The sequence below is a fragment of the Perognathus longimembris genome, chromosome 3 (assembly GCF_023159225.1).
Source record: "Perognathus longimembris pacificus isolate PPM17 chromosome 3, ASM2315922v1, whole genome shotgun sequence".
Classification (NCBI taxonomy): domain Eukaryota; kingdom Metazoa; phylum Chordata; class Mammalia; order Rodentia; family Heteromyidae; genus Perognathus; species Perognathus longimembris.
This window is the reverse complement of record NC_063163.1, coordinates 66,338,357-66,362,684: the sequence shown is the minus strand read 5'-3', so window position 1 is coordinate 66,362,684 and position 24,328 is coordinate 66,338,357. Positions and strand designations below refer to the sequence as shown.

At 55.3% G+C, this 24,328-nt stretch overlaps 2 protein-coding genes across 3 annotated transcripts; one reads left to right on the top strand and one right to left on the bottom strand.

Moving 5' to 3' along the window:
* Positions 1–323: 323 nt before the first annotated feature.
* Positions 324–19,119, bottom strand: Slc25a23 (solute carrier family 25 member 23). Of its 2 annotated transcripts, none has more exons than XM_048341873.1 (10): positions 18,757–19,119; positions 17,425–17,551; positions 16,720–16,807; positions 15,426–15,537; positions 14,535–14,693; positions 14,288–14,440; positions 13,709–13,816; positions 12,150–12,317; positions 3,782–3,932; positions 324–1,608 (listed from the first exon to the last, which is right to left on the bottom strand). In XM_048341873.1, the coding sequence occupies exons 1-10, from the start codon at positions 18,910–18,912 to the stop codon at positions 1,454–1,456; spliced, it is 1,377 nt and encodes a 458-aa protein (XP_048197830.1). In that variant the 5' UTR covers positions 18,913–19,119; the 3' UTR covers positions 324–1,453. The 2 variants fall into 2 exon arrangements, with proteins under 2 accessions (XP_048197830.1, XP_048197829.1); XM_048341872.1 differs by having other exon boundaries at positions 1,464–2,171; positions 18,757–19,113.
* A 2,094-nt stretch (positions 19,120–21,213) lies between these two features.
* On the top strand, positions 21,214–24,292 carry Crb3 (crumbs cell polarity complex component 3). Its single transcript, XM_048341877.1, has 5 exons — positions 21,214–21,357; positions 21,589–21,761; positions 22,793–22,869; positions 23,140–23,283; positions 23,656–24,292. The coding sequence occupies exons 2-5, from the start codon at positions 21,680–21,682 to the stop codon at positions 23,725–23,727; spliced, it is 375 nt and encodes a 124-aa protein (XP_048197834.1). The 5' UTR covers positions 21,214–21,357; positions 21,589–21,679; the 3' UTR covers positions 23,728–24,292.
* The last annotated feature ends 36 nt before the right edge of the window (positions 24,293–24,328 follow it).

The window sequence follows — 24,328 nt, the reverse complement described above, 5'->3', positions numbered from 1 at the left end:
AGAGGCTTGGCTCTAGTAGAGCATCTTTCTAGCAAATGCTCGACTAAGTTCAAACCCCAATATCACCCAAAACAAAACCCTAATCTCCCAGGAAAACAACAAAAAAAACTTAACAGGGGTCACAAATAAGACCTACACCCTGGTCCTGGCTCTGCATTGTATGTAGATGTGGAGGGGGGCTAGGAAAGACACACAAGGAGGGAAGGGCTTCCTATCTCTTGCAGCTGTGTGAAGTAGGCTCATCCGCATTAATTCTAGGGACCTGGATGCCATGCCATTCGCACTCCACTCCCTTTTCAGAAAGAGACACACCCACAAATGAAAGCTTAGAAAATTTATTCCTTTTGTTCTTTTCCTTTGAAATAATACAGGCAGGAGGGGGGACATGGCAAAGGTGAGGGGTAGTGGAAGCCAGGGGGTCCTCCAGCCCCCAATACCTCAATCCTTCTTTCACTGTCCCTTAATGGGGAGGAGTAGAGGTCCCCATGCTTTCCTAGGTTCAGCATCATATAAATTGGGAAGGAATGAGGGCTAGGGGAATTGGGGGAGTGGGTTGGCAGGAAAGGGGGATTTGCTTCTCTCTGGTAGAAAAATAGACCCCGGTTCTAGATTGATTTGTTTTTGCATAATGGGGAAAGGTATCTTGTGTGGATTTGTTCCTGGCTTGCGGATCTTTCAAGTCTGACCATACTGGAGTTGGGGGAGGTCCCCTTCATGGTCTCAGGGACTGATAACTGAATCTTGGGATGGGCCTGGTTGGGGTGGGGCAGGAGGTGGGGCCTGGCTAAGGGGTGGGGCGTCATCTATGTCTACATGGGACAGGCAACAGGTGTCCCTTGCCACTGGGTGATGACCATGAACAGGACATGGGACGGACCTCCTGGGCTGTCTGAAGTGGGAGGGGGGGTTTAATGACCAGACCCAGACTTCCGCAGGCCACTCTGATTATGGGACTACCATCTCCCATGCTGTAGCAAATAGACTGCAGGGCAGGGCTGGTGCCTGGAATCTGGGGGTGGGAAGAGCGGCTAGGCTGTTGAGTTCCAGACTGGGGATCTGATAATTAGTGGTGCAGGAGAGTGGAGAGTAATGGCCTAGGATCCAATGTTTGGGAAAAGTAAGTTCTACCTTGTTTGGACAGAGGTTTCAGTGGCCAGTGACTGGGGTGAAGGATCTGGGGTCCATTTTGCTGTACTGGTTGGCTTCTGTATTTAAGGAGCCAGACGTCAGCAGGCTGGGGTTTGGGAATCTGAGATCCAGTGGTTGAGGACCATGAGCTCTCACGGAGGGAATCCAGCAGGTGAAGCAGAGGATCTGGGATCCAATGTCGAGGTAAAGGAATACAGGAATCCAGTGGTAGGGGTGAGGGGATCTGGGATCCAGTGGTGGGGCCCCAGGACCTAGGCATGGCACCATCAGGATCCAGCAGCTGAGGTTTCTTGACATCCAGAACCTAGTGGCTGAGCTTGGAGATGCAGGGCACAAGGCATGGCAATCTGGGATCCACGAGGAGGCTGGGGATCTGGGATCCAGTACTGCACAAAGGGCACTGGATCTGGGTGTGTGTACGGGGCGGAGGCAGTGATGAGGTACAGGGGATACATGCTCCTATGGATGGGGTGTTGGGATGCAACCAGTTAATTATGGTGGACCCAGTGATTAAGACGTATGGATTCAGGACCCAATGGGTGGGCTAGGGAAATCGGGACCCACCTTCAGGAATGCAGGATGAGGGATAAGGAATTTAGGTCTGGGGTGTGGACACCTTGGGTCCTTGTGGTTCCGTTGCTGAAGTGTAGGATCCAGCAGTTGAGTAGGGGATTTGAGATCTGGACGTGGGGTACTGGAATCCAGTGGCTGAAGTGGTTTGGGATGGGGATCTGGGTTCCATTGGTCGGGCCATTCATCTCCAGTGGTTGAGGATGTCAGTGCAGGGGTGCCACGATTAAGGGTGTGGGATCTTGGGTGGGGCAGGCTCTGGGTCCCTCACCTGGATGTGACCCCCAGGGCCTGTTTCATGTTTTCGTAGACCACATAGGAGATGCTCACGGCTGGAATGACCTTCATGAAATTGGGGGCAATGCCCCGGTAGAGCCCCCACACGCCCTCCTGGGACAGGATGTGACGAAGCAGGCCCATCATGGAGAGCTGTGGGGCACCCTCGATAGAGGCTGGGAGAGGGGTGGGAGGCCGGGTAAGGCTGAAGCTCCCCCTTTCACTTCTCCCTTCCCATCCCCTAGATTAGTGCCAGGTGGCCATTGCAGCAGGAGGGATGAAGGTTAGACTAACAGTGGGACTTAGCACACAGACTCTGGACTTTCCTGGGCTTTGGAATCAGCTGCCAATCTCAAGCCCTCAAATTCTGGGGATGAATAGAAACAGAGCAAGGTGTGTGCATGTGTATGTGGTGGGCAAATGGGGGACCATCCCCCTTCTGGAATTCAATTCCTTCCTCTTCACAGCTAATTCCTGACCATCTTTCCATCCTGTTCCAGTCTTCAGCGGGTCCTCTGTGGTACCCTGGCTAAGGGAGGGTTCCTCCTCCTCTTCATTCAGCCCTGAACCAATACTTAGTTGTGCAGTCCTTTATTTACCCTCTTTCTTCCTCTCAGGGCTGTGGACATCATGACCATCTTAGTCTCACATAGCTCCCCAGGGGGGTAGGGGTGGGATGTTGGGAAGAATCATGAAATACAAATGCTAAAATTCCCAGGGAAGCCTGTAATCCTAGCTTCTCAGGAGACTGAGATCTGAGAATTGGGGTTTGAAGCCAACCAGGACAGGAAAGTCTGTGAGACTCTTGTCTCCAATTAATCACAGAAAATGCCGGAAGTGGGGCTGTGGCTTAAGTGGTAGAGCATAAGCCTTGAGCACAAAAGCTCAGGGACAGTGTCCAGGTCCTGAGTTTGAACTCCAAGACAAAAAGAAAAAAAAAAGATTCCCAAGGAAATTCTCAAAACAGTACAGGGAAAATAACCCATGAAAGAAACAGAAAAACAGGTATGGGAATGTGGACTAGTGGTGGACTAGTGGTACAGTGCTTGCCTTGCATGCATGAAGCCCTGGGTTTGATTCCTCTGTACCACATATATAGAAAAAAGCCAGAAGTGCTGTGGCTCAAGAGGTAGAGTGCTAGCCTTGAGCAAAAAGAAGCCAGGGACAGTGCTAAGGCCCTGAGTCCAAGGCCCAGGACTGGCAAAAACAAAACAAAACAAAAAACCCACAACAACAAAAAAAAACAAAGAAACAGAAAAACAAAACAAAGCTGGGTTCCAGTAGCCCTGTATCCTAGTTACTCAGGAGGCTGAGATCTGAGGATCATGGTTGGAAGCCAGCTGGAGCAGAAAAGTCTGTGAGACTCTTATCTCCAATTAATCGCGGAAAAAGCCAGACGTGGCGCTGTGGCTCTAGTGGTGGAGTGCCAGCCTTTAGCATGGAGAGGCTCAGGGACAGCGCCCAGGTCCAGAGTTCACAGAGTTCAAGTCCCAGGAGAAGTCAAAACACCCCCCTACCCCAGCCTTCTAGCAACCAGCCTGATCCCGAACTTCCTTAACCCTGCTGCAAGCTTTTCCCTCCTGCTATAGCCCAGCCTCACAAATGGGGTGGAGGTGGGGGTGCCTCAGTCGCCAATGGCAGCCTCTGAGCTCGGATGCTGCTGTTCTGCTAAGCAACTCCGCAGCACCCCAGGGAAAAAGGCCTCTCCATCCTCTGACCTCACATGGGTAAACTGAGTCCGGGCGATGGGCGTCCGGGTCACCCCAGCCCCCGCCCAGCGCCTCACCTTGGGCCTGCATGCGCGTCCGGACCAGGGCCAGGGGGTAACTGGCGATCTGGCCGCAGGTGCTGGAGATGGTGCCGCAGGCCAGGAGCACGAGGATCCCGGGGTTCGCGGATTCCCGGCTGTACTGCTGGAGCCACCGGTTCTTCAGGGTCTGCGGTGGAGAAGCGGGTTAGGGGTGCGGGCGGGGCGGCGGGGAGCTACGGGGCCGCCGTCTGCGCATGCCCGGACTCCTTCCAGGCACCGCACGGTCTCGCGCCCCACAGGCAGTCACGGGGCCGCCGTCTGCGCATGCCCGGACCCCTTCCAGGCACCGCACGGTCTCGCGCACCACAGGCAGTCATGGGGCCGCCGTCTGTCTCCGTCTGCGCATGCCCGGAAACGCCTCGCAGGTAACCCCCCCTCCCCCTCCTCCTGCGGCTCCGACTTCCACAGGTGGGATTAAGGAGCTCAAGGGTGGAGATTATCTTCGATTATCCCGGGTCAGTCCAATGTCATGACGAGAAATTGGTTAAGGCCAAGAAAGGGACTGGGGTTGAAGCTCCGTGGAACAGGGCAGATGCCTGGCATGTGCTAAGGGCCTGGGTTCCCTCCCCACCACCTCAAGAGGATAGAGGAAGGAGAAGGGGAGGGGAGGGGAAGGGAGGAGGAAGGATGGAGGAAGGCAGGAGGGAAGGATACTCGGCTCCTGGTTCTGAAGAGGAAGGAAGGGGCCACAAGCCAAAGGATGCGTTCAAGGCCTGTAGAAGCTGGAAGAGGCATAGAAACGTTGCCTCTAACCGAAGACTCCTGCAAAGCCATCAGGAAGAAATGTCCCAGCTGCATGCCGGTGGCTCAGGCTTGTCATCCTAGCTACCCAGGAGGCTGAGATCCCAGGATCAGGGCTCAAAGTCAGCCGGGGCAGCAAAGTCTGTGAGACTCTCATCTCCACTGAACTACCAGAAAGCCGGAAGTGGCGCTGTGGCTCCAGTGATAGAGCACTAGCCTAGCAAAAAAAGCTCAGGGACAGCGCCTAGACCCTGAGTTCAAGCCCCAAGATTGGCGACAGAAAGAAAGAAGCCCCCTCTCCCAACATCTGCATTTAGTACAGGCTAGTGACCCCCATGTGGGACCTGGGCCCTTCAAACCTAACTGTAAGGAAATACATTTACGGTGCCTGAAGCCATTCCATTTGTGATGGCTTATTTAAAGCCACAGGAAACACACTTTCAGTGGCAGGTGCCTGTGGTGGTCACTGTGGAGGCTCAGCTTCCTTGCTGCCTCTGTTACAACCTCCTGGTGTGACTTCCAGCCACAAGAATTCACAACCCCTGGGCTGGGGATATGGCCTAGTGGCAAGAGTGCCTGCCTCGTATACATGAAGCCCTGGGTTCAATTCCTCAGCACCACATATATAGAAAAGGCCAGAAGTAGCGCTGTGGTTCAAGTGGCAGAGTGCTAGCCCTGAGCAAAAAGAAGCCAGGGACAGTGCTCAGGCCCTGAGTCCAAGCCCCAGGACTGGCAATAAAGAAAGAAAGAAAGAAAGAATCCACAACCCCAGGTCCTTCACTGTACCTGGGCCAGGATTGTTCCCACCAATCAGGAACCGGAAAGAAGTACTGGAAAGTCAGTAACCCAGCTGCCTCACTCAACAGTGTGGGTTCTGCTCTGCCTCCCTGAGGACCACAAAGGCCTGGAGCTCTGCCTGCCAACAGGGTGGTTTGCTTGCTAACACACTCCTAAGCGTTTTGAATTCTGCATCCTCAGAAGATGTGCTGGCATGACCACATCAGCCAGAATCTTCTGGGGAGGAATTTTTGCAAATAAGTTCTTTGCAGAGTTAATCAGCAAAGATAAGTAGTGTGGGCTATTATTCTAGAAGGACCAGTGACCTTATAATGAGAAGCTGGGCATAGTAGCATATGCCTGTAATCCCAGCCAATAAGATACTCTCTCCAACAAGGGAAGAAGGACACACAGAGACACATATGGAGGAGAAAACCAGATGACACCAGAGACAGGAATGCTTCTGGGTAAGGTAGTCTACACCTGTACTCCCAGTTATTTAGAAGGCTGAGATAGAAAGATCGCTTGAGCCTAGGGATTCCCAGCCAGTGTGAACAATATAGGGAGACCTCATGTTGAATACAAAAAAGGAGCAACAACCGTCAGAGACTAGCAGAAGCTACAAAGAGATGCAGGAGGGTTCTTGCTGGCTCCAAGGGTGTGTGGCTCTGCTAACAACCTGAAGTGGACTTTTGACCTCCAGGACTGTGAGAGGAGCTATTTCTGTTGTTTTAACCTGCTGCTTGCTTATTTATACCAGGTTACAACAGCCCTATCACTGCCGGCCAGCAGCAACCATGAGCCTTCACAGCTTTGTCTCACCAGATAAATACTGCCATCTTCCTTTCAGAGACCACACACTGTGACTCAGAGGACCCTACTTACCTAAAGCTAGAATCAAGGTGAGACTCATCATTCTGAGCCACTTAAGAACAGAATTTTGTGCCTAAAGATTGTTACCTCTTTTTTTTTTCAGCCCTGGGGTTTGAACTCAGGACCATACGCTTGCTACACAGGTGCCCTCCCACTTGTACCACACTCCTTTCACTTAAACCACACCCACCACCCCAGTCACAGCCCTTACCTCATAAGCCACACCCCTTTCTCATGCAAGCCACACTTCCTTTGCACTTTAGTCAGGCTTCCAGCCCCCCCTTGGCTTTTGAGTTTCACACTTCCCCGAGCTAAGGCCAGTCTTAGATTGTAATCCTACCTAGGCCTCCCTAGTACCTGGGACTATAGAAGTAAACCACTCTACCTGGCTTGTTTTGTTGAGATGGGATCTCACTTTTTGCCTAAAACCACACTCCTAACATCTCAGCCTCCTAAGTGGCTGGGACCATAGGTGTGTGTCACTATACCTCCATCCCTGCTATTTCTTTTTTATTTTTTTCTTTCCATTTTTGGTGGGTCGTGGGTTTGAACTCAGGGCCTGGATGCTGTCCCTGAGCTCTTTTATTCAAGGGTAGAGCTCTATCTCTTTGAGCTACAGCTCTACTTCCAGTTTTCTAGTGGTTCATTGGAGATGAGAGTCTCACAGACTTTCCTGCTTGGGCTGGCTTTGAATTGCCATCCTCAGATCTCAGCCTCCTGAGTAGTTGGATTACAAGGCTTTCTTTTCATCTCTCTCTGTACATATAGTACCACTGGAGATGGAATCCAGGACCTTTCACATATGCTAGGCGATTGCTGTGGTGGTATAGTCATCCCCAGCCCCCTAGCGAGGCCTGTGTAAGAACAAGACCATTTTACTGGGATGGTATATAGATTTAATTTCCCAGGTCAATCCATTGATAATGTCTGCCCCGAGCCAGAAGTGTGTTCGAGAGGGCCTCAATGTTGGGATTGATTAGTAATGTCTGACCCAAGCATAAAGTGGGTAGAAATCAGCCAGTTTTTACTGCTACCACCTGTGTGTGTATGTGTGCCGTGTGTGAGTACACATGTGTGCATGTGCACAAGGGTCCTGGGGCTTGAACTCAGGGCCTGAGCTTTACCTCTAAAGGCTGGCAATCTATTACTTGAGCCACATCTCCATTTCCAGCTTTTTGGTGGTTAATTGGAGATGAGACTTTTGTGGACTTCCCTGCCTGGCCTGGCTTTGAACCCTGATCCAAAGATCTCAGCCTCCTGAGTGGCTAGGACTTCAGGCGTGAGCCCCCAGCACCTGGCCACCAGCACCAAGCTGTCTTTGTACTTTTAATAGCTTCTTTGGGGTCTGGGGCAGCATTTGCCAAATAGATTGTTTTGTTTTGAGATTGAGTCTGGCAATATAGCCTAGGTTAAGCTTCCACCTTGGGCTCTTCCTTCCTTTCTTAGCCTCTTAAGTGCTGGATTTACAGGCATGCCAGATGGACACTTAATGAGTTATTAAGAGCTATTTATTAAACTATGTATGGTGCATACACCTGTAATTCCAACATTAGGGAGGCTAAGGTAGGATTGTGAGTTCAAGGATAGCCTTGGGCTACACAGCAAGACCTTTCTCAACAAAAACTTCACCAAAACAATAACAAGAGAAAAAAAAAAAGGTGGCTGTAGTTCATGTCTGTAATCCTCCTAGCTACTCTGGAGGCTGAGATCTAAGGATCACTAAAGCCAGCTGGGGCAGGAAACTATTCAGAAAGGGCCAGAAGTGGCACTGTGGCTAAAGCAGTAAAGTGCTAGCCTTAAGCAAAAGCTCAGGGACAATGCCTAGGCCCTGAGTTCAAGCCTAAGGACCAGCACCAAAAACAAGAAAGAAAGAAAGAAGGAAGGAAGGAAGGAAAGAAAGAAAGAAAGAGGGCTGGGAATATGGCCTAGAGGCAAGAGTGCTTGCCTCGTATACATGAAGCCCTGGGTTGGATACCCCAGCACCACATATATAGAAAACAGCCAGAAGTGGCGCTTGTGGCTCAAGTGGCAGAGTGCTAGCCTTGAGCAAAAAGAAGCCATGGACAGTGCTCAGGCCCTGAGTCCAAGTTACAGGATTGGCAAAAAAAAAAAAAAAAAAAAAAAAAAAGGAAGGAAAGGAAAAAGAAAAGGAGGGAAGGAAGGAAGGAAGGAAGGAAGAAAGAAAAAATGTGGTTTAGTGGTAGAGTGCTTGCCTAGCATGCATGAAGCCCTGGGTTCGATTCCTCAGCACCACATAAACAGAAAAAGCCAGAAGTGGTGCTGTAGCTCAAGTGATAGAATGCTAGTGTGGAGCAAAAGAAGCTCAGGGACAGTGCTCAGGCCCTGAGTTCAAGTACCAGGACTGGCAAGAGAGAAAGAGAGCAAAAAGAGAAAGAGAGAGAGAGAGAGAACTACTACTCTTGAAAAGAGATATTGGAGGGGGAAAGGGATTGGCTGGAAATGTAGCTCAGAGGTAGAGGCTTGAGTAGTTTGTGAAAAGCCCCAGGGTTGATCCCCAGCACTGAAAATAAGAAAAGTAAAAGTTAAAACCCTTTTACTGCAGTGCCTTTAAGGCACTAATGAACTCTGACACTACAGAGCAGTGCATAGCTTCTGAAACTTCTTTTTTTTTGGCCAGTCCTGGGGCTTGGACTCAGGGTCTGAGCACTGTCTCTAGCTTCTTTTTGCTCAAGGCTAGCACTCTGCCACTTGAGCCACAGCGCTGCTTCTGGCCATTTTCTGTATATGTGGTGCTGGGGAATCGAACCCAGCGCCTCATGTATACGAGGCAAGCGCTCTTGCCACTAGGCCATATCCCCAGCCCCTTCTGAAACTTCTTGGATTATAAACTGAATATGTTACCTGAGGTTCTCTCAGCTCACACCCTTGAAGGTGTCCTGACGCTTTGAGGAATAGCCGCATCCTTACCATGAGGTTCTGGGTGGCCCTTCGTGCTTATCTTTTGCCCTAATCAGTCTCCTTGCTCCAGGTTTCCCCTTCCCCAACAGGCCAAATACCTTCCTACCCCTGGGCCTTTGCACACACTGTGCACATGCTTCAGTCTCCATCCCTCCTAGTAACAGGCTCTATCAATTCCGGGGAGTTCCTCTACCCCTCCCACCCACTGAGACCTGGTGTGTGTGTGTGTGTGTGTGTGTGTGTGTGTGTGTGTGTGTGTGTGTGTGTGTACCCCCAAGTCTGGCACTTTCCACTTGAGCCCCAGATCCATCTCCGGCTTTTTGGTGGTTAAATGGAGATGAGTATCATAGACTTTTCTGCCCAGGCTGGCTTTGAACCATGATCCTTGGATCTCAGCCTCCTGAGCATCAAGGATTACGGGTGTCAGCCACTGGCGCATGACTTACGCTGTGACCTGTCTTATGTGTTTCTGGGAACCTGTCAGGTTCAGCTGGAACTATCCTCTGCTGATGGATGACCTTCTGGCTCCGTGGAATGTTCCAGAAGGGCAGGGGCTATGTGGGTTAGGTGTCAGCCTCTATTTGCAGCCACAGATGACATTTCCAGAGTGGAGGTACAGTGAGTGATGGCATGTCTGACTGAGTGAGTAGTGTGTAGACACTGTCTAGCTGCTGGCCGGGGAGGGAGCATGGATGGCAGGGCAGAGAATCTGTGATGAGGAGCAGCTGTTGACTGTGGCATGCCGTGCAGAATAGAAATAAAGAAGGGGGGGGGGGGCTGGGGATATGGCCTAGTGGCAAGAGTGCTTGCCTCGGATACACGAGGCCCTAGGTTTGATTCCCCAGCACCACATATACAGAAAACGGCCAGAAGTGGCGCTGTGGCTCAAGTGGCAGAGTGCTAGCCTTGAGCTGGAAGAAGCCAGGGACAGTGCTCAGGCTCTGAGTCCAAGGCCCAGGACTGGCCAAAAAAAAAAAAGAAATAAAGAAGGGGAAAAAACATCAGGTGCTGGTGGCTCAGGCCTGTAATCCCAGCTACTCAGGAGGTTGAGATCTGAGGATCGCGATTCCAAGCCAGCCTGGGCAGGGAAGTCCATGAAACTTTTATCTCCAGTGAACCACCAGAAGTGGTGCTATGGCTCAAAGTTGTAGAGCCTTGAGCAAAAGAGCTCAGGACAATGCCCAGGCCCTGATTTCAAGCCCCACAACCAAAATAATAATAATAAGAAGAATAGAAATAAAGAGTGTCAAGCTGGGCACTGATGGCTCCCGCCTGTAATCCTAGCTATTCAGGACCCTGAGATCTGAAGGATCATGATTTGAAATCATCCTAGGAAGGAAAGTCTGTAAGACTTCATTTCCAATGAACCAATAGAAATTAAAAAGAAAAAAAAATAGGCCAGACCGGAGGTGAGACTCAAGTGGTAGAGTGCCAGCTGTTGAGTGAGAAAGCCAAGTGAGAATTTGAGGTCCTGGTTCCTAGGGGAGGTGGGAGGGAGGGAAAATGGCAAGGATCAACCACGATGTCTTCATGGGGTGGCTTTGTTTTTGTTTGGCAGCAGTGGGATTTGAACTCGAGACCCTCTTACTTGCTGGGCAGAGTGCTTTACCACCTGAGACGTGCCTCCAGTCCCTTTTGCTTTAGTTATCTCTGAATAGGATCTTACATTGTTGCCTGGACTGTGATCCTCCTCTTTCTGCTTCCTGGATGGCTGGGATGACAAGTGTACGCCACCATACCCAGCTCTTCCTGTTGAACTGGGATCTTGTGAACTTTTTTTTTTGGCCAGTCCTGGGCCTTGGACTCAGGGCCTGAGCACTGTCCCTGGCTTCTTCCCACTCAAGGTTAGCACTCTGCCACTTGAGCCACAGCGCCCCTTCTGGCCGTTTTCCATATATGTGGTGCTGGGGAATCGAACCCAGGGCCTCATGTATCTGAGGCAGGCACTCTTGCCACTAGGCCATATCCCCAGCCCTTGTGAACTTTTTTATACAAGCTTTATCTCCAAATACCATCCCCTAGGCCTCGCCCTTCCAAGTGGCAAGATTGACAGGTACAAGCCAGTGTGTGTGCGTGTGTGCGTGCATGCGTGCATGTGTGTGTGGTTTCTATGGCAACCACAGATGCTTTGTTGCGTGGGTTCTGGAGGACAGGCTGTGTGCCATACACATGTCACTTGGGGGAGATGGGCGTCTTGAGGCTCACCTCTGTCTAGTCTCATTCCAGATTCTTGGGAGCTAACCTTGGTCCCCAGCTCCCACAGAAGGAGGAACTATAAACCAAGGGTTCTGGCAGAGCTGAGGAGGTATGGCTTAGTGGTGAGCCCAGGGTCTCATCTCTAGAGCCATAAAGAAAAAAAAATGAAATAAAAGGCCTTCCCTGGATAGCCTGGCTCCTGCCTGTGACCTTAGCTACTTTGGGAGGCGGCGATCAGGAGGATCACGATTTGAAGCCAGCCCTGGCAGAAACGCCTGGGACACTGTATCCTAAAGCAATGGCTGGGTGTGGTGGTGCGCACAACCCCCATGACATGAGGCAGCACAGGTAGGAAGACAAGACGCCCAGCCCAGCCCTGGCATAAGGCAAGACCTTACCTGGAAAACAACCAACAGTAGCCGGACACCTGTGGCCTGCCATCCTAGCTACTCAGAAGGCTGAGATCTGAGGATGGCTGTTCAAAGCCAGCGTGGGAAGGAAAATCCATGAGACTTTTATCTCCATTTAGCCAGCAAAAAGGTCAGAAGTGGAGCTTGTGGCTCAAGTGGTAAGAGTGCTAGCCTTGAGCAACAAAGCTCAGGGACAGCACCCAGGCCCCGAGTTCAAGCTCTAGGACCGGCCCAGAAAAGGGGGGAAGAAAGGGTTCTTGCAATGATAAGTAGCAGAGTGGGGGTTAGAGGTTTTGAGGTTCTCCAGGATTCTAAGGCTTACCCCATGATTACACTTCTCCAGCTACATGAGGTCAAGAGGGTTGGGAGGGGAAGGGCTGATCCTAGGGCGGGCGCCCCAGGGGAGGGCGGGCGGGCTGCCCACAGACCTCGTACACCGCCAGGTCGATGCCTGCATAGGGGATGATGCCCAGCACGTTGGGCAGGTAGCCACGGTAGAAGGCGCGGGGTCCTTCCTGCTCCAGGATCCGTCTCGCGCAGTCCAGCAGCCCCTTGTACTGTCCGGTCCTGCGCAGGGTCAGCCTCGTTTTCAGCACCTGGGGAGAAGCCAGTTACCCCTGGAAAAGCTGCCATGGAGTCATTCCTCAGAGACAGCTACTCCTGGGAAAAACTCAAGCTTATTTTTTTTTGAGGGGGGCGGGAGGCACCTGTGGGTCACACCTGTAAATCCTAGCCACTCAGGAAGCTGAGATCTGAGGATCATGGTTTGAAGCCAGCCCAGGTAGGAAAGTCTGTGAGACTCTTATTTCTAATAAACCAGAAAAAAGCCAAAAGTGGAGCTGTGGCTCAAGTGATAGAGTGCTAGCCTTGAGCACAGAGAGGCTCAGGGACAGTGCCGAAGCCTTGAATTCAAGTCCAGAAGCGCGCGCGCGCGCACACACACACACACACACACACACACACACACAGAGTTCAAGGACAGCGTCCAGGTCCCTAGTTCAAATCCCAGGACTGTCACACGCAAAAAAAGTGAGGGCATTAGCTGGGCACCTATAAATCCTAGCTACTCAGGAAACTGAGCTCTAGAGGATCATGGTTCAAAGTAAGCCTAGAAAGAAAAATCCCTTAGATTCTTATCTTTGATTAGTAACAAAACAGAGCTGGAGGCATGGCTCAGGTGGTAGAGCACGAGGTGACAAGCAAGCTAAGCTAGCTTGAGGCTCTGAGTTCAAACACTTGGACCAGAAAAATAAAGTGGACGGTATTCCTTTTCTTATGTGCATACCCCCTTTGTTGACTGGGGTGTGGGATGTGATTAGCAGAGCGAACATAAGCAGCCATGTTGATTCATGAGGCAGATGCTCTGGGGTCACGGAAGCAGATGGGAGCACGAAGCCAGAAGGGCAGGCCTGCCCTTCTCACTGCCAGCCTTCATTGATCTGAGTGTTCTGGTGCTCTCAGTATCCTAAGGATCTTCTGTCGGAAACCTAACAATGTAGAAAGGCTAACCCTTGGGGTGCACACACATCCCATTCCGATTTATTTATTTATGTTAGTCAGACTTGGAACTTGAACTCAGGGACTGGGGTGCTATCTCTGATCCTTTTCACTCAAGGCCAGTGCTCTACCACCTTGAGCTACAGTATCACTTCCACTTTTGGAGTGGTTGGTTGGAGATAAGAGTCTCATGGACTTTCCTGCCTGGGCTGGCTTTGAACCGGGATCCTCAGATCTCAGCCTCCTGAGCAGCTAGGATGACGAGTGTGGGCCACCAGGGCCTGGCTACATCCCATGCTTAGAAGGAGCCAAATGCATCATGGCTGGCTGCCTTGCCCGTGGCTGGATGTAAGTGGCCTGGCTCCCTGGTGCTGGGGGTTCTGAGCCAGAGTGTACCCAGGCTACCATTGCCATGGTGAGTGATCCCAACGGGTGCCACCCCACCCCACCCCAGCAGCACCCTCCCCACCCTTGGGCCCTTCCTTCTCACCTCCATGGGGTAAATGATGGTTTGCGCTGTGGCACCAGCCAAGGAGCCAGCCACAAAACGCTCCTGCACATGGAGTGCTTCCTGCCGGCCGCGGATGGCCTGCTTGATCTGAGGTGGGGGGAGAAGCAGGGGTGAGGGTCTCCCGGGTGGAGCAGCTCACCCTACCTCTGGCTTCTGTGGTCTTTGTGTAGGGGAATGGACAGCCACTGGAGTGGGGAAAACCTGTACATACCAACCTCTACCCCTGAGCTGACCCCAGGGGTCCCTAGGTTCCCCCCCCCCATGCCATGTGCGCCCTATGTGGCCAGCAACCCTCTTATCTAACTCCAGGGGGTCCGTAGTCCCCCTCCCCCCCATGCCACGTGCACCCTACCCTGCCTCCAGCCCCTCATCTAACTCGGGGTTCCTAGGCCCCTCCATGCGATGTGCACCCTGCCCTGCCAGCGACCCCCTTATTTAACTCCATGGAGTTCCTAGGCACCCTACCCTGCCAGCAACCCCCTCATCTAACTCCAGGGGGTCCATACCCCCCCCCCCCGTCATGTCAAGTACAACCTACGCGGCCAGTGACCCCCTTACCTGCTCGTAGGCCATGAACTTGATGGCGGACTCAGGGGCGATCTTGAGCACGTTGATGCCATTGCCGCGCCACAGGGACCAGAAGCCCCCCTCCTGCACCATGCTGTGCAGCCCCCCCAGGATGTTGAGGCGGTTGTTCTTTGACGCATGGACCTGAGTGGACAGACAAGGGTCCGGGGGAGGGCTTGTCATGTCCTCCCAGGCCTGGAGAGTGGGGGAACCCCCTTCCTGCCCCCCCCCCACACACCTGCATGAAGACTTTGAGGCGGTCCAGAGGTGCTGTGCCCGTTCGGGACACGGCGCCCGCCACTGCGCCCGCCACCAGCTGCTTCCACCAGGTGCCCGTCAGCTTCTCCTGCTCCGAGAACTCATCCGGCACGGTGAGGCACTCCCCAATGTCCAGGACCTGAGCACAGGGGCCGCTGGCGTCACGCGTGGCAGAGATGAACTCAGTGTCACGTAGAGGGGAGGGAGGGGTCCCCTCCAGACACCATCAGACCCCTGGCTGTTTCCACTTAGAAACCGGGGACCTAAGGCAAGGCTCCTCCCCACGCCCAGGCATCCACTAGACTGCTCATTCTGAGGACTGAACTCAGGGCCCAGGTAATGTCCCTGAGCTTTTGTGCTCAAGGTTAGTGGCGCTCAACCATTTGTGCCACAGCTCCACATCCAGCTTTTTTTTTTTTTTTGCTGGTTCATTGGAGGTAAGAGTCTCACAAACTTTCTTGCCTGGGCTGGCTTAGAACCACAATCTTCAGCTTGGTCTCCTGAGTCGCTAGGATTATAGCCATGAGCTACTGAAGCAGGCTCACTAACATTTCTATTCAGCCAGAGTCCTTGAATCCGGGGGACAGAGGACCCTGCAGAGCCAGGGGTTGAGGCTGGAAGGCCTAGAATTCCATCTGGTGAGCTCTTTCTTCCTACCACCTCCCGTTGCCACAGACTTCCCTTATCCCCCAAAGCAAATCAGAATGGGGTTCAGTCCCACATGGTTCTCAAAGTTCAGCAAGAGAGGAAGGCTTTATTTTTCTACTTGTTGGGAGACCTGGTCCGGCTCATTGCAGCTCCAGGGAGACCCCCAGGAAAAAGAACACAGCTCCTGGGGCAGTGACAGGGGGAGAGGGTGGGCTCAGCTCACCGTGGAATGTTTCCAGAAATACAGCACGTCTTCCACATTTTCCAGCGAGTGCAGCAGGAAGTGATCTCGCCATTCCTGCCAGTCGATGGTCATCGTGCCATCACGGTCCATGCTGGAGGCGGGGCAGGCACGGGTCGAGGTCAGTGTCAGGCAGGTGGGGGGCTCTGCTGAGCCTTGCAGGTTTGGGGAGCATGGAGAGGAATACAACCTCCCTCCCTCCCTCCCTCCCTCCCTCCTTCCCTCCCTCCCTCCCTCCCTCCTTCCCTCCCTCCCTTCCTTCTTTTCTTCCTTTCTTGTGGGGCTTGAACTCAGGGCCTGGGCGCTGTCCCTGAGCCTCTTTGTGTTCAAGGCTAGCACTCTGCCACAGCACCACTTCCAGTTTTGAGATAAGAATCTCACAGGGGGGCTGGGAATATGGCCTAGTGGCAAGAGTGCTTGCCTCCTACACATGAAGCTCTGGGTTCGATTCCCCAGCACCACATATATGGAAAACGGCCAGAAGGGGCGCTGTGGCTCAGGTGGCAGAGTGCTAGCCTTGAGCGGGAAGAAGCCAGGGACAGTGCTCAGGCCCTGAGTCCAAGGCCCAGGCTGGCCAAAAAAAAAAAAGAATCTCACAGGGACTTTTCTGCCAGGGCTGGCTTTGAACCTCGATCCTCAGATCTCAGCCCCCTGAGTAGCTATGATAATGGGCCTGAGCCACCAGCACCCAGCTGTGGTACCACATTTCTACTACTGTTGGAATCAGGTCGCCTGGCTCGTCTGCTGTCCTGATATTCATTCTTTATATGGAGGAGCCCTATCATGACCTTCATTAGTTTTTAAAAAACTTATTGTTATTTTAGAGGTGATATATAGTGGGGTTACATTTACATGCATCAGGTAATAAGTACAGTTCCTTTTATACAGTGTCCCCTGTTCCCTCATTCTCTCCCCCTCCCTCCCTCCCATCTTCACCCACGAGTTGCACAGTTCACTTTCACCAATGTCCAGTGCACACTCCCCTGCTGCACTTTGTCACCTTTTCTCCTTGGATTCTGCGCCTTCCTCCCGCCCTCCCACTGATGTGCATGTGAATACATTGTATAAAAGGTCAAGAACACACAGCATGACCTTCATTAAACAGGGGGGACACTGAGGCTCAGAGAGCTCAAGCCACTGGCCTCCGATCTGCTGGCCTCCAGAGCCTAACTTCTCAGCTCTGCGCTCCCTGGCCCTGGATCTGGAGCCCAGAAGATGGAGGTGGCTGAGGGCTCAGGGTTGAGTTATCTGTAATTCCAAGCCGCGCTCCACTCACCTGTGCAGAATCTTCTCCGCTTGCTCCAGTGAGATGGAAATACCCAGAGCCCGGAAACTCTGCTGGATCTCGGAGACATCAATATGACCTAGAAAAGGGGCCCCGAGGTGGGGAAAGGAATGTTGGGGGGGAGAGAGGGGGACCCTGAGAGACCCCCAAGACCAAAGATTAGGATAGCTGGAAGTGGGGACAGTCTACGGAGACCAGAGGATCAAGAAACCCAGGGATAGCTTTCCATCCAGGTGTCAGGGTCCACAGGGAGGTCCCCCCACCCACAGGACTCAGAGAAATGGCACTGGGTAGCACTAAGGAGTCCTGTGTTCCACTGATGAATGAATGAATGTATTTAGAGGCTACTCTAGGGGTCCCTATACCACAGGGAATTAAGAGGCAATATTTAGAACCCACAGATGCTTTTTGCCCAGGGAGGGGGAGAGGGGACATCTCCATCCCAGAGGATATATAAAAGCAATATGGTGGGGGTGAGGGGAGACCCCAAGAGTCATTCTAGGGGTCTCACTTCAGAAGGGAAGAAGGGGTGGGCCGGCTGGCTGGGCATAGAAACACCTAGTTGGGGGTGAGGAGAAGTCCCGAAATAGCCTGTGAGTCATGGGGAAGGAGAAGCCCTCCCCACCCCCAGCCCTCCCAGTTCTTCCCCTCTGGGCCCCATCCTCCCTGCCCCCCCCCCCTACAGCCTGGCATTACCATCCTGGTTGCGGTCAAGGCTGTGGAACATGAGCAGAAGGCGTTGTTCACGCTCTTGCAGGTACTGAGTGAACTCCTCCAGGTTGAGCCCCACATCTGGGTCAGCGTCATCCTCGGGGGTGATGCCCTGGTGAGAGGGGAGAGGGACAGATCTGAAGGGGCCCAGAGTCCCCCGGGGCTTCAAGAAGGGACAAGGGACATCTCTACCATCAGCTCCCTTCTCAGCAAGATGCTCAAGGCCATAGAACAGGTGCGTGGCAGGACTGTGGCCCAATTTTCCTGACAAACTTTTTTTTCTTCATTTCAAAGTCAAATAACGGATTGAAGGTCAACGGATTGAGAAGCAGTAACTTCTTTTCAGTATGATTTCTTTATTTTGGTGGCAGGACTGGGGCTTGAACTCAGGGCCTGGGCACTGCTCCTTAGCTGTTTCATTCAAGGCTGGCCCTTTACTACTTGAGTCACAGCTCCACTTTCAGCTTTTTGGTGGTTAACTGGAGATAAGAGTCTTATAGATTTGTCTACCTGGGTTAGCCTCAAACCTTGATCCTCCTACCTTAGCCTCCTGAGTAGCTAGGATTACAGGTCTGAGCCACCAGTGCCCAGCTTTAACCTTGATTTTGGTCTCCAAAGGCTGACCCATAAAAACCTAAGCTCAGGGAGGGTTCTCCTTAGGAACCAAGGAGCGCAGCAGCTCCAGGAAAGAAGCTTCCAGACCTCCACATTACCTACCCGGAGCTAGGATTAAAACCTCCTAGAGGAGGAAGTTGTGGGCACCTGGGGGTTATAGGTGCACCATCGCCTGCGGGCTGGGGAAGCAGTGGCACGGTCCTGCTCGGGTGGATCGGTTCCCGGCTGACAGTGGCTTCAGGCAGGATTAAATCCCGGGTTGGGGCAGTGTGCCAGGTCCCGGGGAAAGGGCAGGCAGGGACTGGAAGCAGAGGTCGGGGGCAGTTGGGGAGGGCAGAGGCAGCCCTAGAGGGTGGGCAGGGGGAGTCCGCAGGAGGTGGGATGACAGCCCCGGGCCCAGTACGGAGGAGGGCGTGTTGGGGCAGGGTCTGGCTCTGTCCTCTGGCACATATCTTTGGGGTGGGGGGTGCAGGGTGCCGGGTGCTGGCAGCGGAGTTGCAGGCCTGGGGCCCGGGCAGCCAGACACGAGTGGGCAGGGGGTGGAGGGAGGGCACCCAGATAGGGGTCCCGGAGTCCAGCTACAGGTGGTCCCCGGCCACTCCCGCTGCCCCCGATTTGGGGGGAGGGGGAAACGGCACTGCACAGGAATCCTGCGCAAAAAAGCGAGGTGTCCTGGTGTGTGTCTGTGTGTGGGGGGGGTACCTGTTGGGTGCCGCGGTCCGGATCGCCCCCGCCCAGCCTGGCCAGTCCCCGGCGCAACTCGTGCACATCCACGCGGCCATCCTTGTTGCTGTCGAGCTCCTCGAACAGGCGACCCCAGCGCTGCCGCCGCTCCGCGTCGCCGGGGCCCCCCCGCATGGCGCCGGCCCGGGGGGGGGCGGGGAGGGAGGCCCGGCGGGGGGAGGCCTCAACCGGGGGGGCTGGGCGCCCCCTCCCCCCCGGGCCCCTGCAGCACCAGCGCCCCGGCCCCGGACACCGCAGCCCGGGTGCACAGCCCGCCGGGCTCTACCACCCGTATTAGGGGATCGCTGCTAGCCGTCGCCGCCCGCGCCAGAACTTGGGTCTCCTCCCCCCACTACCCCATCACCAACTCGTTTGCGGGGGGGGGGGGGTGGAGGCGGAGCTGGGGGCGTGGGCAGGGATGGTTTAGCATTGCGTGCCTCTGGAGCACGAGGTTGGAGGGGGCGGTCCTGGAGAGGCAGCTCAGATCTTCGGGTTGCCATTCTACCTTGGCTTGCCTCAGTTTACCCGCTCCCTCTTTCCTGAGCGGGGTGAAGGAGGGAGATGTTAAGCATGAGGGTTTCGTAATCGCTTCCCACCTGACCTCCAGCTCCTACTTAATCCTCTTCAACAACCACAGTTGCCGGGTTTTAACCACACGTACTACGCGTGGATTCTGCCCCCGCTAAGCCCTTCCGCCCTCCCGCTCAAGTCAGATTTTCCCCTTGGTTACAGAAACAGAAAATCGAGAGGCGGTGCTTGGACTCTTTCTCTTCAGCCCGCCCGCGCGCCTCCATTTTCTCGGTACCACTCAGACTGGGAAACCGAAGATCAACAAGCGGCGAGGCTGCAAACTGTTTCCCATTGGCTGGAACCGCTTGAGTGACGCCCCCGCCCCGCCCCACCTCTCCACCTGGGCGGGGCCTCCCAGCTGACCCCGGTTTGCCCCACCACCCTCCAGGCAGTCTTAAAGTGCCCGCCACTGGATGCAGACGCCAGGCCCGCTGCTTTCTCCAGACCTGCCCGCAAAGGCTGGGCGTCGGGGGGGTCCAGCTGGTATCAGCTGGAGTTAAAAGATCCGTAGGCCCATGGTCAGCGGGTGTGTGTGTGGGGAGAAGGGGGGGGGGGGCGGGATGTCCCCAGCCAATCGTTCCTGCTGCACCTGTGTCATGTCCCGCCCACTAACTTGGGTGCAGTTTCTCTTCTCACCAGCAGGGGGCGGGACGCCCACGGGACAGCGAAGAATAGCTGACATTGCTGTAGCGCGTTGCACATGCCAGACCTTTTACTCACCTCCCCGCGTTCTCACCCGATCCCTATATAAGGTACGTGATACTCGCTCCCCCGCTTTCCAGATGAGCAAGCAGGAATTTAAACAGATCTGGGGTCCTTAGCCACCATGAGTGTGTGTATGTGTGTGTGTGTAATTTATACCCCAGAGGGAACCCACCGTACTTTAATCAGCTCTTTTCCTCGGAAGGGGCGTGCCGTTATGCACACCCTTGAACCACACATACACCAGGCGGGCCTCATTTCGACGCGGGCCTCATTTCGATGCCTGTCAGTGCGCAGTGCCGGGTGGGTCCCAAACAAACCTCGTACAGCTTCGCAGACCTTTTCCTCCACAGGTGTGCCTTTGCAGGAGCCCTACAAGATGAGGGATACGACGTGTCCCCGTGGAGAGGCCCCCAAGACGGTGTTTTCTGTTGGATACTGCCCTGACAGGTGGGCGTCAGTGTATCTGAACCTCTGCGCTGATGGTCCTCCCCCCCGCAGGAATGTGTCAGGGTGGGGGTGCAGCCTTGCCTTTATTATTATTATTTTATTTATTTATTTTTGTCGGCTGTGGGGCTTGAACTCAGGGCCCGGGCGCTGTCCCTGAGCGTCTTTTGCTCACGGCTGGCGCTCTACCAATTGAGCCACAGCGCCACGCCGGTTTTCTGGTGGTTCCTTGGAGATGAGCGTCTCACGGACTTTCCTGCTCGGGCTGGCTTTGAACCGCGACCCTCAGGTCCAGCCTCCTGAGCAGCTAGGATGACAGGCGTGGGCCACCAGCGCCCGGCCCTGCCGGGAGTGTTTAGCTGCCGAGGTGTCGCAGGTATTTCCAATTCATCCCCCCCCCGTAGGAATCCATGCCCATTTTGTAGACGAACAAAAGAAAGCCACAAGAAAGGCATGTAGTCCGTCCCCTCGGGAGGACCTGGGCTCGGGGATGGGTGCAGGGCGCGGGACACCGGAGTCGGTCCTCACCAGGGCGCCCTCAGCCCGGGACGCCGCGCGCAGAGGTGTCCCAGTTCCCGTCGTCCGGTCGGGTCCACCTGCGCGCCTGCGCAGAGGCGGGCTCCGTTACAGGTGCGCCGGGCCTCGGCCCCGCCCCCTCCGGCCCCGCCCCCTCGGAGGCTCAGGTGCACCAGCCGGAAGTGCGCTCCCCTACCAGGTGAGTGACTAAACTTTCCGGGTCACGTGAGCGGGCGGGGCCGGTGGGGTTCGGGAGCCAGCTGCGGGCCGCCGGACTGGCCGAGGAGGGGTTCGAAGGCGCGACCGGGACGGGGGCCGGGGCGATCCGAGGCGCCAGGTCGCGAGGTAGGAGGCGCCGCCCGGCCGGCCCCCTCCGCGCGCCCCGCGCCTCGCGCCTCCCCCTGCGCCCCGGGTCCCGGAACCCGGCTGCGCGGCCCGCGGGTTAATCTTTAACCTCGGCCCGGAGCGGCGGGGCGGGGGCGGGGCCGGAGCCGCTCGGCCGCCCCCACCCCGCGGGGCCGAGCCCGGTCCGCCCGCGCCCCACACCGGGCCTCTCTCCGCCTCTCGCCCCCCCAGGTGCCTGACCGCAGGTGCCCCGGCCCGGGATGCGCTAGCCGCCGCCCGCCCGTGAAGCCGGTCCCGGCGCCACCCGCCCGCCGCCCCGCCTATGGCGACCCCGGCCCTGGGGCTGCTGCTGGCGCTCGGCCTGTCGCTGCTGCCCGCCCGCCGGGGCCGAGCCTGGGGGCAAAGTAGGTACCCGCCCGGGGCGCGGGGCAATCCCGGAGGCGCGGGGTGGGACGGGACGCGGGGCAGTTCCCCGGGGCGCCGGGCAGATCTCCGAGTGCGGGGCAGGTCCCGGGGCGCGGGGTAGGTCTCGGGGGGCGCGGGGTAGGTCCCCGGGCGCGCCCTCCGTGTGTCCCCGTCCCTCCTCTGTGTCTCGGGATCTGTGTCTTTTTCCCCCCCTTTCTATGTCTCTCTCTTTTGTGTCGCTATCTCTGTCTCTCGGTCGCTTTTTCTTTCTCCCTCTCTTTGTCTCTGTCTTTCTCTGTCTCTGTCTCTGTCTCTCTCTCTCTTTCTCTCTTTCTCTCTCTCTCTCTCTGCCGGAGGTGGGGCGTAGAACTTGCCGGGCACCTGGGCGGCAGCCAGAGTCACGTACCGGAGAGTGGATTTTCAGCGACAGCGCGGGTTGCTCTAGCAGAATTCCTGCGTTCTTGGAGTGGAATTTGTGGGCTGGGTTTTGGGGAGAGGGTGTGTGTGCTGGGGCACCCGAGGCTCTTGAGAGTTTGAGGCCTGCCCAGAGCAGACAGCCCGGGTTTGGCCGGACCGTGGGCCCAGCCTGCCACCTTGTCCTTCAGTCCTTCAGTCGCAGTTTCGGGAACCTGGGGGGAGGGGTGACTCAGACACTCCAGGGAACGCTGGGACCCGCCCAGGTCCTTCAGGGCGCTGAGCCCTGAGCTGAGTCTCAGTGTGTGTGTGAGTGTGTGTGTGTGTGTGTGTGTGTGTATGTGTGTGTCTGGGGAGGGGGTCTAGGCTTCTGGACACTGTCTCTTTCAATAGCCCCAACTCTGATCGCACCCTGCTGGGCTTTCTGAGCAGGGGGTGGCCAGAGAGAAATCCTCTGGGCTGGGGGGTGGGGGAAGGGAGAGAGGGGGAGGGGTGGACTCTTGGAATCTCTATGCCAAGGGCCTGGGAAGTGGGGGGGTACCCTAAAAAGGTGCAGATGGCTATAGGGGGCCAGAAGGATATCTGGGGATTCATTTGTCCTCTTCCTCTTCCACAGGTACCCCCTCTCCCAGAGCAAACGACACCAGCAGCTCTGCTCCTACTGATCCCGATCCCGGCCCCCATGGAGGTCTGGTGAGTTGCAGGGGGAGTGAGGGGGCTAGGCGGGAAGAGGGCAGCTTCTTCAGGGGTTCTATAAGCAGGTGTGAGGGGGATTACCCCACCAAGCTGCAGGTGTAGTGTGTGTGGGGTGAATCCCAGATAGATTAGGAACCTCCATGGGGGCCCAGCCCACCCAAAGTGTATGTGTGTGCATGGGGGGGGGGGGGCGTATGTCAGAGCCGCAGCTGTGAATGGATGGCAGTAGTTAGGGGTCCTGAGATAACACCTTCCCCTCTCCTGCAGTCTCAAGAGGCCATCACTGCCATCATTGTGGTTTTCTCTCTCCTGGGTGCCCTGCTCCTGGTTGTGGCACTGGTCTTGCTGGTCCGGAAACTTCGAGAGAAGAGACAGACAGAGGGCACCTACCGGCCCAGCAGCGAAGAGCAGGTGGGTGCCCGCGCGCCACCGCCCCCCAACCTCAAGTTGCCGCCGGAGGAGCGGCTCATCTGATCCACCGAGGCCCTGGCCCTAGACGCAGTCACCACCACCACCCAGGACTGCCCACCCTGCTGTGCCCGCTGGCCCACTGCAGCCGCCACCTGACACACGAGCCTCTGGTGGCTCAGGAGGACTTGGGAGGGGACCTGGCTGCTGTCACCTTGTGGGCTCTCCAGCATGCTCTGCTGCCTCGGCCTAACTCTGCATGCAGCTGGGGGTGCCTGGGTTGCGTCCCCGCTTACCTCGTGGGCCTTCACTGTGCTGTGGACTTTGTGGCTGCCCCACACTCAAGCCCACCAAACCCCTTATCCTTTCTTTCAGTTCTCCCACGCAGCGGAGGCCCGGGCCCCACAGAACTCCAAGGAGCCGGTGCGGGGCTGTCTGCCCATCTAGGGCCCTTCCCCCCCCTTCATCCCCAGCCCCCTTCCTTGCTGTGTGATCTTGGGGAAAGGCAGCATGCTCACTCTGAGCAATCAGACTCACCCAGTGCTTAAGAATAGAAGGGAAGATGGTGCTTCAGGACTCTGCCTTGGAGGGCAAGGGAAGGGGCGGGTGGCTGCTCACTTTTTATATATTTATATGAAATCAGTAGAGAGATATAATAAAGTTCTTTCTTTTTGAGCCCGTGGGACCCTTAGCTTAGATGAAGCCAAGATGCATTGTGAGGTGGTCGAGATGTCTGGGAGGATTTCCTGGAAAGGTGGGGGGGGATGGTGCTTGGAGCTAGGTAGAGGTCACCGGTGGAGGGAGTCCTGTAGGAGAGGTGTCTGAGCAGGGCAAGGGAGAAAGTCTCAGATAAACTTACCAGGCAAAACCAGCTTTGGGTTCTTGTGGCTTTATTAAGAGACTGGGGCACTGGTGGGGTGGTGGTGGGTCTTCCCCTGACCCCTGATTCTTTTTTTTTTCTTTTTTGCCAGTCCTGGGGCTTGAACGTAGGACCTGAGCACTGTCCCTGGCTTCCTTTCGCTCAAGGCTAGCACTCTGCCACTTGAGC

Excerpts from the sequence above, each read along its gene's own strand:
- Slc25a23 (XM_048341872.1), bottom strand. The coding sequence starts at position 18,912 with ATGCGGGGGGGCCCCGGCGACGCGGAGCGGCGGCAGCGCTGGGGTCGC. Across the intron at positions 14,694-15,425 it reads ATTTCTGGAAACATTCCACG|GTCCTGGACATTGGGGAGTG; the intron begins GTGAGCTGAGCC and ends CCCTGTGCTCAG. Across the intron at positions 14,441-14,534 it reads GCCTCAAAGTCTTCATGCAG|GTCCATGCGTCAAAGAACAA; the intron begins GTGTGTGGGGGG and ends CTGTCCACTCAG.
- Crb3 (XM_048341877.1), top strand. The coding sequence starts at position 21,680 with ATGGCGACCCCGGCCCTGGGGCTGCTGCTGGCGCTCGGCCTGTCGCTG. Across the intron at positions 22,870-23,139 it reads CCGGCCCCCATGGAGGTCTG|TCTCAAGAGGCCATCACTGC; the intron begins GTGAGTTGCAGG and ends CCTCTCCTGCAG. Across the intron at positions 23,284-23,655 it reads GGCCCAGCAGCGAAGAGCAG|TTCTCCCACGCAGCGGAGGC; the intron begins GTGGGTGCCCGC and ends CCTTTCTTTCAG.